This window comes from Panthera tigris, chromosome A3, assembly GCF_018350195.1.
Source record: "Panthera tigris isolate Pti1 chromosome A3, P.tigris_Pti1_mat1.1, whole genome shotgun sequence".
Lineage (NCBI taxonomy): Eukaryota > Metazoa > Chordata > Mammalia > Carnivora > Felidae > Panthera > Panthera tigris.
In genome coordinates, this window is record NC_056662.1 from 73,368,953 (window position 1) to 73,381,994 (window position 13,042).

General features: G+C 35.9%; 1 protein-coding gene across 8 annotated transcripts in view; it reads right to left on the reverse strand.

Moving 5' to 3' along the window:
- Nucleotides 1–2,332: 2,332 nt before the first annotated feature.
- CLHC1 (clathrin heavy chain linker domain containing 1) overlaps nt 2,333–13,042 on the reverse strand; it is a 40,254-nt gene continuing 29,544 nt past the window's right edge. For all 8 annotated transcript variants that reach the window (XM_007075399.3, XM_042981406.1, XM_015544927.2 and 5 more), the window contains 3 exons: nt 10,989–11,191; nt 4,640–4,819; nt 2,333–2,645 (listed from right to left, as the gene is read on the reverse strand). In XM_007075399.3, the coding sequence (XP_007075461.1) occupies nt 2,449–2,645; nt 4,640–4,819; nt 10,989–11,191 (580 nt within the window). In that variant the 3' untranslated portion in view covers nt 2,333–2,448. The remainder of the gene's footprint in view (nt 2,646–4,639; nt 4,820–10,988; nt 11,192–13,042) is intronic.

The window sequence follows — 13,042 nt, forward strand, 5'->3', positions numbered from 1 at the left end:
AAATCAACTATAAAAAGGTATTTTTAAGCAATTGGTGAAATTTGAATATGGAGTGTATATTAGATGATACTAAGGAATTATTATTTTTAAAAGTAAAATAAAGTAAAAGACACAGCTGTGTCTCCACTGAAGCTGTAATTTTGATAGCAGAGACCATACACAAAGTAGGTATTCAGTATATGTTATTGATTCTGATGTTGAATCTATCTTGCTTGGTATTTCAAATTTACGCAAAAGGTCAAAAAATACTAGGGAATCATTTGTACCTTTGCAGAATTACAGAATTTTTGAGTTATAAATGATAAGAGGAATTATCTAGTCAAAATAAACTTATGAAGAAAAGGACACAAAGCCAGGTTGTGGTAGAGCTGGTCTCGCATGCAGGGTCCTATGCCAAGAGGCTCATGTTATGCATCTCTTCAGTGCAGCCTACAGGAGGCTCCGACTGCTTCCAAACCTTTTGTAGCTCACAGCTCCACTCCTCCTCCTCCCCCCACTTGACTTCATATTCTTTCTTGCTCTTCCTCCCAACTCCATCTCTAGACATTTTGATTTATATTCACTTGACAAGTTTCACATTCCTTGGGAAAACTGCCGCAGATAATGCTAAACAGAGGAGGAACAATAATGAGTGGAGGAAAAACATTTTAAAATAAAAGCAAAATTAACAGTAACAACAACAGCTGCTGTTCCAAGCTTTTTCCACATTTAAGTTCCTACTTCATCCTCCTGGCTTTCAGGGATAATTTTTCCCCTAAGTTCTGTCAATGGACACATAATAGCTTTCTATCAATTATACAAGTCTCAAAGAAAAAAGGTTTCATTGGTATATTAAAAATCAATGCTGCTAAAAATAAACAAAAATTCAAAATTTTTTAAAAAATAAAAAATCAATGCTGCTGAAATGCCTTTTCTCTTTCCCTTTCTTTTTTCCATCCTTCATCTTTTCTTTTCAAAAAAATCACAGCTAATGTGATGGCCAGAAATCAAAATATTATTAGTTACTATAAGCCTTTTAGTAATACGTTGCTTTTTAAATTATGTACATATATTACTTTAAAAAATATTGTTTTAGAAAACTCAATTATAATTATGCATTACTGTGTTTAGCAATATATGGAAAAACTGAGAATGCAGCCAGTACCCTCTGGATTTATAAGATAAGCCAAGAAACCCTAGCATAGACAGATCACTTACTTTAGGAATAAGGTATGTCAGTATTATCAAATACACCAAAGAAGGATAATTATACAAATAAAGACAGATAGATATGTGGGATTTAGTAAGTTTAAGCCAAGCAGAGGAACATATATTTCTGGGACCTATTACATAGAAATAACAGTTACCTTCTGCAAAATTCCTCTATTATGTTATATACTTCTATTATACACACATATCACTAACCTTCATAACAAACCTTTGGAGGAGTATTACTGCCTGTATTTTACAAAGAGGAAGAGGTAAGACCAGAATTTAAATACGAGGCTACCTGATTCCAAGTTCATATTCTTTCAACTATAGAGTAAAAAAAACAGACATTCAATTTAAATTTAGGAGGGGAAAGAAGCTTGACTTTTTACTCCTACTCCATCTCATAGCAGCTCACTGTTACCAAGTTCCATGATCAAGGCTGATATTTAGCTGGTATGCTCTGCCATGGCATAAGGCTGAAAGCTGTTAAGATTAGCTGGGGATCTGTTCTGTTTGACTCATGGTGCCCGTGCCATGTGGATCACTAAATATGTTGAATATCCTACCCGTCCGTGACACAACCTGAGTATTCCAACAAATACTTACTCAGACATTTGAAATCATCCCAAACCACCTACGACATATGTTCCATACCTACAGGTATCTCAGGTCTACATCCATGCAAAATTTGGCTGGTCTTCTCTCTAGGTAAGAACATGCTAGGATTCCCAATTTTTGGAGTAGAAGCCTAACATTTGCCATTTACATTGACCAAAGCATGGGGCACATCTTTAAGTCAGTAGTACAAAATTACTATACTTAGGATTTCACCAGTGAGTCCAACCTCAAAATGACATCCTGTCTTTCTTGTTAAAAATCAGGCTCATAGGATTCAATATTTGGGAAATTAGTCTGACAGGATACTACCCACACCTTCCCCAGTTCTTACTATGAAATTTGATCACCAGAAAAGAATAGATGTTAGCTTATGCCCTTAGATAGAAGTACATACCTAAACTGAGTTATATTCTTGGATTTTATCAAGATTCAATATAAGAAATGACCATATGGAGAAAAAGAAAGCAACAGTCTAAATGTTTCAAGGACAAATCTAAATGTCAACATAATAAGAGCAACATGATTTCTGAGAGCTTCACACTTTGGATTTATTTATAAGTTAGTTATGCCAAAATCAGTTTGTCCAACCAACACACATAAAATGTTATACAGGCTCCCTCAACTGGTTAAGATGTAGCACTACCAAAAAACATGTTCCATTAAGTTGACTGTATCATCTTCTTGAGAAATTTCTGTAACTCCAGCCTGAGATCGAAGAATGGACATGATGTCACGAGATAATTTGTCAAAGCCATTCTGTAAACATATATTTGCTACTTCTTGCCAGTTTTCTAATGAGCAAAATGGATCATTTATCATAAGATGTTCCACTATACCTAAGGAAAAAAATTATAATATTATAGTATGTCACCTATTCTTATTTGAAAATCCATATTTAGCAATTCTTCAAAAATAGAAAGGGTTATCATTTCAACTCACTATTAAACCTGATTCCTATAAGTTTAATGTGGAGCGCTTCATCCAACTCATGGTAAGTAATCAAGTGTTAGTTTCTTCTGCTTTTTCATGAACCTTTTCATGCCTCGCTGCAACCCTCTACCATGTCTCACATTCCCACACCTTTACTCATCTCCTTCTTGGTAAGGCTAGCAGATATTGAAAGTTACAAGGAAGGGAGCTTAGAAAATGAAGAATGAGGGCTCAGCCTTATTCAGAGTCTACAAGGTACCATTAGACACTATCATGTAACTGAGGGCTTACAGGTCTAGTTTTCATGATCCTTCAAATTCTTTTATAAATTCCCTAGTAGTGCTGACCCAAGTGCTTAAAAACCTCTTCGGCAAACCCTCCATCTTATCTCTGATAGAGAGAGACCTCTTAATGATGGGGCTTCTGTAACAAATATTTTTTCTAAGGATATAAAAGAATGAGTTTATTAAATAAAACTAAGGAGATTATTTGCTTTTGAAAATCAATTACAGTGACCCCCTTGGAATATATTTATTTAGGGAACTCATTTCTTATCTATTACCTGCATTACTTATGATACTTAATGAAAGATCTTTTTAAAACATTGTCATCACTATTATTTTATTTCTACCATAACTCTGTCAAATAAAATAATTTAGTTGATATCTATAATTTCAAAATTATCTTCCCAAATATGTTTTAATGTAATCTGCTATTCATTCTTAAACCCCATGTAGTAATTTAAAATCAAATTGTCTGCTCAAGTTCCTATATTAGAGAAAGGAAAGAAAAAATGAGATTTCATTAGTAATTCTTGACCCTACTACAGAGTTATGTTCAGAGTAAATATCATATGTAACTGATACGTACATATATATTTAGTTTAAGATTAAAATATAGAAAGATTATTTCCAAGGGCACCTGGGTGGCTCAGTAGGTTAAGTGTCTAGTGCTTAATTTTAGCTTAGGTCATGATCTCATGGTTTTTGAGTTCAAGCCCCATGTTGGGCTCTGCACTAAGAGCACAGAGCCTGCTTGGGATTCTCTTTCTCCTCCCCTGCTTATAGTCTCTCTCAAAATGAATATTTTTTAAAAAAAGATTATGTCTAAATAACACTTAAAATATATAAAAAGTTATTAAATATAAATATTTATTAATATATGTAAAGTTTTTAGAGTAGTGTTAGCTAATATAATTATTAAAATGTTCCCCTAAATCTTCACAAAGATTCTCTCTTCTTTGTAATTCCCTCAAGAAATAAATACTATTGGGGCGCCTGGGTGGCTCAGTTGGTTGGGCGTCCTACTTTGGCTCAGGTCATGATCTTGCAGTTCATGAGTTCCAGCCCCACATCGGGCTCTATGCTGACAGCACAGAGCCTGGAGCCTGTTTCAGATTCTGTGTCTCCCTCTCTCTCTACCCCTTCCCCACTCACACTCTGTCTCTCTCTCTCAAAAATAAATAAACATTGGGGCGCCTGGGTGGCTCAGTTGGTTAAGCGTCCGACTTCGGCTCAGGTCATGATCTCACGATCTGTGAGTTCGAGCCCCGCGTTGGGCTCTGTGCTGACAGCTCAGAGCCTGGAGCCTGCTTCACATTCTGTGTCTCCCTCTCTCTCTGCCCCTCCTCTGTTCATACTCTGTCTCTCTCTGTCTCAAAAATAAATAAGCGTTAAAAAAAATTTTTAAAAATAAATAAACATTAAAAAATTAAAAAAAAATACTATTGTTAACAGACTATTATTGACATGGTAGTCTTTACATTTATAAACTCTTAAAGTCAATTCCTGCCAAGAAGGAATTCTTAGGAAGAATGAGTTAACTCAAACATAATAATCTTGAACCTTTCCCTAAATAACCCAATACTTTTTCTTCTACAACAACATTTTACTATACTCACCTTTCCCACCTTTACTTATCTCTTGAAGTAGCTTAATGCCAACTTTTTTCATATCTACAGAGAACAGATGAAGTATAGCAAGACCAAAAGATAAAGATGGTGGTTTCCCGTTCCATTCTCCAGTGAGACACTGAATTAATTCAGTGTGAGGACATAACTTGATTAGGTCCATCAGGTCATCTGAAAGCAAAATTCAAAAACTATGTCTCAACATCCTAATATGATACATCAACTACAAACTGGGACCAGCTAATATCTATACCTGCCAATCAACATTTCTTTTTCCAATCCTTCCAAAGCCCTCAGTGAACTCAACACTACTATCTCCAATCAAGAAGAAAAAAAATCATGCTCAGCATAGCAAAAAACGAAAGAAAACTACTAGTAGCAAGGACTACCAGGAAAACAAATTATCAAAGAACTGTGGTAGAATAGAAATAATTAGATTGGCAATCAGGAAACCTGATCTAACCACAATTCCATCAGTCCCTTATTCTTTTGGATCCCAGTTTATGCATCTTAAAAGTGCTAGCATTAGGGCTCCTGGGTGGCTCAGTTGGTTAAGTATCGGACTTTAGCTCAGGTCATGATCTCACGGTTTTTGAGCTCGAGTCCCACATCGGGCTCTCTGCTGTTAGCTCAGAACCCACTTCAGATCCTGTCCCCCTCTTTCTCTGCCCCTTCCCTGCTCTCTCTCTCTCAAAAATAAATGAACATTAAAAAAATAAAGTTTTAGCATATCCAATTTCTAAGGTTCCATCTAACAATATTATGTTTGTCTATATCTTGCTGTTCATATTTGGGCCAACTTCTAGTGAGTATAATTTCTTTCTTCCTGTGTCTTGCACAGAAAAAGGGGCTCAGTAATTTTTTTCCTAAAAATATTATTTTAGAAACTCAAAAATGAAGACTTTAAGAAGCCATTAGCCCGTTCAAGTAGCTAGTAGCTGAGCCATATGAAGTTGCCTACATTTGACCATGCTTTACTACAAAAAAGGATATTTCATATGGTTTAATATACTAGATAACTACTGAGTTGATACTACAATTATGATTTACATTAAAAAATTTTTTTTTAATGTTTATTTATTCTTGAGGGAGAGATAAGAGTGTGAGTGGGGGAGGAGCAGACAGCGAGGGGGAGACACAGAATCTGAAGCAGGCTCCAGGCTCCGAGGTGTCAGCACAGAGACCCATGTGGGTCTCGAACTCACAAACCATGAGATCATGACCTGAGGTGAAGTCGGACGCTTAACCGACTGAGCCACTCAGGCACCCCCATGATTTACATTCTTAAATTTATAAACTTTGTGTTAACTAAAGTTTTTCAAGTAAAAAATTTACTTTCTCAGGGTGCCTGGATGACTCAGTGGGTTAAGCATCTGACTTTGTCTGAGGTCATGATCTCATGGCTCATGGGTGCAAGCCCCGCATGGGGCTCTGTGCTGACAGCTCAGAGCCTGGAGCTTGCTTTGGATTCTGTGTCTCCTTCTCACTCTGCCCCTCCTCCCCAGCCCACACTCTGTCTGTCCCTCTCTCTCTCAAAAATTAACATTAAGCATTAAAAAAAAAATTTGTTTTTAATATTATTCTTTGGTCACAACAGAGGTAGTATTCAGAATAATTCCTGAAAGCCTTTTAAGAACTACCATAAACATAATTTGCAATTTTTTGACTGATAATATAAGATAATCTAGTGTTTATTAAACACATATTTACTGTACTAGGGACTTACATATATCAAATCACTGCATTTAATATTCAGTATAAGTGAGATATTATTATTCTCACATTAAAAGTGAGGAAACAGGCTTAGAGAAGTTAATTTTCCCAGAATTATACACATGATATAAAGGAGAACGAAGTTCATCTAATCCACCCAAGTCCATGACCTTCCAATCTTTAGCGATGCTCCTCCAAAACAATAAGTATATGTGTGATGCACTGTATGTATGTACATATACATGCACATACACACATAAATAAAAGAGAGATAAATGATAAAAGAATAAGCAAGGAATAGCAGAATATAATTCTGTATCAATAAAGTCAAACAATTTTTCTTTAATTTCCCTAGAGAAGAGGTAGAAGAAGTTTATGATTTGGGCCACTCAAACTGGCCTTCACTAAGGTGAAGCTATTTATATAGCATCCCCCAGCCACCAGCATTTCGTAACTCACACATTTTGCTGTTTCATTCAATCAGGCATTCAAATTCCCCTCTCCTTGAATTGATTAATTAACCACTATTTACTTAAGTATGTACAAGATATGGCCTCTGACTAGTTCAAAGGAACAAATTCAAATCCTATGACCTTTCTCCTCTGCTTACCATGGTTTGTAATCCATTTCGTCATTTCTTAGTTTGACAGGTTATTAATCAATTTTTATCTCATGGATGTTCTTGGGGTTTTTCTCCAAATTTTTATTTACATTTTACTTAGATAACATACAGTGAAATATTGGTTTCAGGAATAGAATTCAGTGATTCATCATTTGCATACAACACCCAGTGCTCATTCTAACAAGTGCTCTCCCTAGTACCCATCACCCATCTAGCTCATTCCCCCCCCCATCACCCTTCAGTTTGTTCTCTATCATTAAGTCTCTCATGGTTTCTCTCCCTCCCATATGTTCATCTGTTTTGTTTCTTAAATTCCACATATGAGTGAAATCATATGGTATTTGTCTTTCTCTGACTGACTTACTTCTTTAGCATAATACATTTTAGCTCTATCCATGTCATTGCAAATGACAAGATTTCATTCTTTTGGATGACTAATATTCCATTGTGTATATATATCACATCTTTATCCATTCATCATCAGTCTGGACATTTGGGCTCTCTCCATAGCTTGGCTATTGTTGACAATGCTACAATAAACACTAGGGTGCATATATCCCTTCAAATTTGTATTTTTTTTTTTTATCCTTTGGGTAAATACCTAGCAGTGCAATCGCTAGATCATAGGGTAGTTCTATTTTTAACTTTTTTTTTAAGTTTATTAATTTATTTTGAGAGAGAGAGAGAGTATGTGTGTGTGAGCAGGGGATGGGCAGGGAGAGAGGGAAAGAGAGAATACCATGCAGGTTTTGTGCTGTCAATGCAGAGCCCAATGTAGGGCTTGAACTCACGAACTGTGAGATCATGACCTGAGCTGAAACCAAGAGTTGATGCTTAACCGACTGAGCCAGACGTCCCTATTTTTAACTTTTTGAGAAATCTCCATACTGTTCTCCAAAGTGGCTGCAGCCATTTGCATTCCCACCAACATTGCAAGAGGGTTCCCCTTTCATGGATATTCTGTTTTAATATGATTATAAAGGCCGATATGCCAAGTGTGATAGATGTTTAACTCATGAACATCTAGAGCAATGGTTCTCAAAATATGGTCTAGGGTTTATAAAGTCAAAACTATGTTCATAAAAATACTAAGCTGTTATTTGCCTTTTTCATTCCCATTCTCTCACAAATATACAGTGGTGTTTTCCAAAGACTATATGACATGTAGTCTTACAACAGACTGAATATAGGAGGAGATATAGGAAGCCAGCTATCTTATAGTAATCCAGATATTGTAGAGATTTGCAAAAATGTAGAAAATGCAACTCTTTTCATGAAATTCCTTGGTTTTGGAAAGTTTTTTTGTTTTTTAAAGTATATTTATTTATTTTGGAGAGACAGCACGTGCATGTGTGGGAGGGACAGAGAGGGGGAGAGAGAGAGGATCCCAAGCAGGCTCCCCACTGTCAGCACAGAGCTGGATGCAGGGCTCAAGCTCATGAAACCTTGATGTGGTGACTTGAACTGCAATCAAGAGTCAGACGCTTAACCGACTGCACCACCCAGGCGCCCCAAGGAAAAGTTATGTCTTATAAAAAATATTTTATTATGATAACATGTGATGGGTTTATTGTTGTTTTCTTTAAATGAATAAATATTTTAAAATTTTCTGTTTTAATTTCTAATAGGATAAATATCAACAGATATAACCCATATAAATATAAACTCTTTGGGATGTTCAGTGCTTTTTTAAAAGTGTAAAAGAGGGGTGCATGGGTGGCTCCGTTGCTTAAACATCCAACTTCAGTTCAGGTCATGATCTCACAGTTCGTGAGTTCAAACCCCTCACCAGGCTCTCTGCTCTCAGTGCCAGAGCCCACTTCGAATCCTCTTGTCTCCCTTTTGCTGTCCTTCCCCCGCTCACTCACTCACTCTCTCTCTCTTTCAAAAATAAATAAACATAATAAATAAGTAAGTAAATAAAAGAAACCTGAGACCAAAAAGTTTGAGAGCTTCACATCTAGAATAACCCAATTTCCACTTAAGTATATTCACTTGTGTAATGATAATGGGGAAGGTGAACAAACAAATCATTTCAGGTTTTATTCTAAATATTATTGGGGGGTGGAATAATTTTTATTTCTAAAACAGATGCTCCTTTAGTCAGATTTATGCTTTTGGAACAAAACTTTCTTATAATTTTTGTTTTTGTTTTGTTGTGGTTTTGGTTTTTGTTTTTTAATTTGTAAATGTATAACTGATAGTCTAAATCTGAGAACATTCTTTTCTGAAAGTATAAAATTAAGTCTTTCCCTCAAGGCCCCATGATACCATGGGTTTTTCAGGGTTTCTACTTTTTCTCAAGTTATTATTTTCATCTTATGATGTGCTAAATAAATTCTGAGGATAAATATCAAGGTTCTAATTATACAGAGTGTCATTACTTCTTAAACTATTATAATAACATATAATTATTTTAGATTATAATGCAGGAGCAGAACAATACAATAATGAGTCAATCACATTTCTATGCATTTATGCAAGGCAAATTTTGCAAGCAAAACAGAAACTTCATTCACATTTCAGTCAATATAAATTCTAGAGTAATCATTTCTTACCTGTGGAAAAATAATACTTAAAACAGAAACTGAACCTGTATACTTAGATAATAAAAATAAAATATCTAATTCATTCAATAAATATTGAGTAGTACCTACTATGCCAGATTCTATCCTGTTGCTGTGTGTACGTAGGCAATTACTTACCTCTTTGAGCCTTAGTTAGCCTCTCTGTGGAAAGTTTTTTTTTTAATCTATAAAATAGGGATAATAACAAAACCTACTTTATAGTTAATGTAATATTAAGTAAGATAATGCAAGTAAAAAGCCAAACTATAGTATCAAGTGTGCTGTTAATATAACAAATGAAGAAATTCATAACTTTAAAAAATAGATGCTAAGTAAAATTAAATTTATTGTTTGAAAATAATCAGATTCAACTGCCATAAATGATCCTCTTTCCCGTAAAAATATGACCTAGAAGTGCTGTAGTTTGTCTTATTTGCAACTTCTTAGAATTGGGGTACAGAGCCTGCAAATAAGAATTCAGACATAGACCTGGGATATGGGAGAGGTCAGGCTGCCTGTACACGTAGGTTAGTGCTGAACTAGATTCATAAGAGATCAGCTCATTCAACTAGAGTTACCCTAAGGTTGACAATGCTCTCAGATCACTGCCTACTTGTAACCTAAGTGTTTCAAAATTTTGAAATGAACATTATTTTACTAGTTCTTCATTTTTAATGCTCTTATCATAGTTTACATACACTCATATGTAACAAATAAGTGCAGCTATTTAAAAAAAATTCTCTAAGTAGCATGGTCTGAAGTATCTGCAAAATAAACTGTGTACTTCAGAGGGAGAGAAGCAGAGACACCCAGACATCTACCTTCTTGAAGGCTGCCAGGTCGTCCCCTCAGGACAGCCTGAGGCTCAGTCCCTCATGCCTCTGCCAGACATGGGAGAAAAACAAGATCTCAGCAACAACTGACCTTAAGGCAAAGACCACTCTGACTGGGCTGGCCACAGCTACCCAGGACCCTCCGTTAGCACCAAGGACTTGGTGAACTTCACTCCCTCAGCTCAGTGTTCCCTCTGTGGATCTCAGCATCTCCACTTGTATGACAGGCCTAGCAATGACTACCTGATGGGACTACTGTGAGGACTGGCTAGAAGGGTGTGAGAACACATCTAGACTCTGGCACATAGTAGGTTCTCAATAAAAGCTAGGTTTTTGTTAAAAACAGACAAAAATTGTATGTTTCAGGATTCCAGTTTACTAAACGTTTATGTAGTGAAGAAATACTAATGTATTTGAATGTCTAGCATGAAAGTCAATCAGTTCTAGCTTAACTGTTTTCACCAAAAATTATAAGACTCTACTTATTAGTATATGTAAAATAGACGTTAAAATTTAAATCCAAAATATTGCCTACTATCATGTGTGATCTTACCACTAAAGTCTAGAATTCGAATACATACCAATAAGTAGGCTTTTTCACTTACCGGAAGTAAAGTCCTTGAACTGCTGTATGTATTCCATGGCCCCATGAATCTGACCCTGTTTACATAGGCAAAGAAGAGCTTTCTTGTGCAGGCCACATTCAGTGTAGATAATCTGAGCTAAAGCCAGGCACTTGGCCTTGTTATAAGTATCCTGCTCCCCATAATCATAAATGACATCCCCAGCCTCCTCAGAAAATGTGAGCCTAGAGCAAGCAGATCAATAGGTATACTTTAGAGAGCTCATGGTGAGTGGATGAGAATAAAATATTTTAAAATTCAGCACAGTAGAATTGGATTTTCCATGGTCTGTAAGAATTACAAGTTAATAGACAATTGATGTAGGAGAAATTAAACATATCCAAGATTTAACAAAAACAAAAATAATCACATACTCTTTTGTGGTGGGGGAGGGGGAGGAGACATTTTGGTGCAACTGACCTCAAGTTTTTTCAAAAATCTACAAACATGGTTAAAACTCTCCTAAAAAAGACTGGTGGAATTTAAAGTAACAAGGTAAATAAAAATTATTTTATAATTGAGGATCTCAATGTTCTCAGCAGTTATACAGATTTTAAACCCTGCAGAATGTAAGAATTCATTAAATGTTGGTTAAAGATAGTGACAACAAATTTTAGCTCAAAATTAGTGACAGATCTTGCAAGTGTTTGCAAGAAACGTGTGACATCAGTGTTATTTTCTAAACTGTTATAGAATTATAAAAAACAACAGGGGTAAAAAAGGGTTTAAGATGTCCCAATTTCCCTTGTCATCACATTTTAATGCACATCTTCAAACACAATTGGAGTGAACCATCTGCACATTAACTCCACCTAGAAACGATCAGCATAGGCCAAAACACATTTGGGTATAATTTAAGATATCACTTCCAATCACTGGTTGTACGGACATTGTGCTTTAGTTTTATTTTAAATTAATAGCTACAGAGTAACAGTAATCACATAATATTGATATCTGTACACATGTAACAAAATACCAGTAACATTCAAATAAAATCCTGAAATCCCTATAAAATGTGTTTACTGAAAATTCAGTAAATAAAGCCTGCCATGTTTATTGGGGTGGCCAAAGAGAAGTGTGTCTGAAATCAAAAGGCAGCTTCTGAGTATAAATCAATTATTTAATAAGCAATTTACCTAACTTTTACATTTTAGTACCAAAACATAGGTTTTGGTAGCTATAGCCACGATGTTTCTGAAGGCTGAACAAGGAATTATTTCAGTCATTTTAGTGACTGTATAACCAGAGCAAGATGATAATACCAGTATTATAGTATTTCTTTCTCTTATTAATACCATTATTTTATTTTTGTAAGAGGTCATCACTAACATGATGTGGTTCCACCTGAGAAAAAGGCAGAGCTGAGGACTAAGGTTGCTTTGTCCTGGTTTGTCATTTTCCAAAAGGATGATGTATGATTTAAAAAAATATATATTGAAAGGGAGGAAGAGGGGGCGCTTGGGTGGCTCAGTCGGTTGGGTGTCAGACTTCAGCTCAGGTCGTGATCTCGCAGTCCGTGAGTTCGAGCCCCGCGTTGGGCTCTGTGCTGACAGCTCGGAGCCTGGAGCCTGTTTCGGATTTTGTGTCTCCCTCTCTCTGACCCTCCCCCGTTCATGCTCTGTCTCTCTCTGTCTCAAAAATAAATAAAAGTTAAAAAAAAAATTTTTTTTTAAATTAAAAAAAATTAAAAAAAAAAGAAAGGGAGGAAGAGGGTCAAGCCCCAAAAGAATGGAACTGGCCCTGAAGGAAAAAGGGGGAAAAAAAAAACAGGGATTCTAGCCCTGGGGAAAGGGAGGTAGTCAAGCACCCTGTACCCAACTGGAAAATGAGCCTGGGAACCTCTGTCCCTGTTTTGCCCCTAATCACCTCATTACATCCCTCTTTCTGTTTTCTCAAAGTCTCCTTCTTGGCTCTCCCATCCCTACTTCCAATTCTAAGAAGACTTCTGAAAGTGGATCTCTAGACTGGCTCTGGAGAATATATATGACTAATAAATAACTAAAAAAAAATGTGCTTAACTCCATTAGTAAACTAAG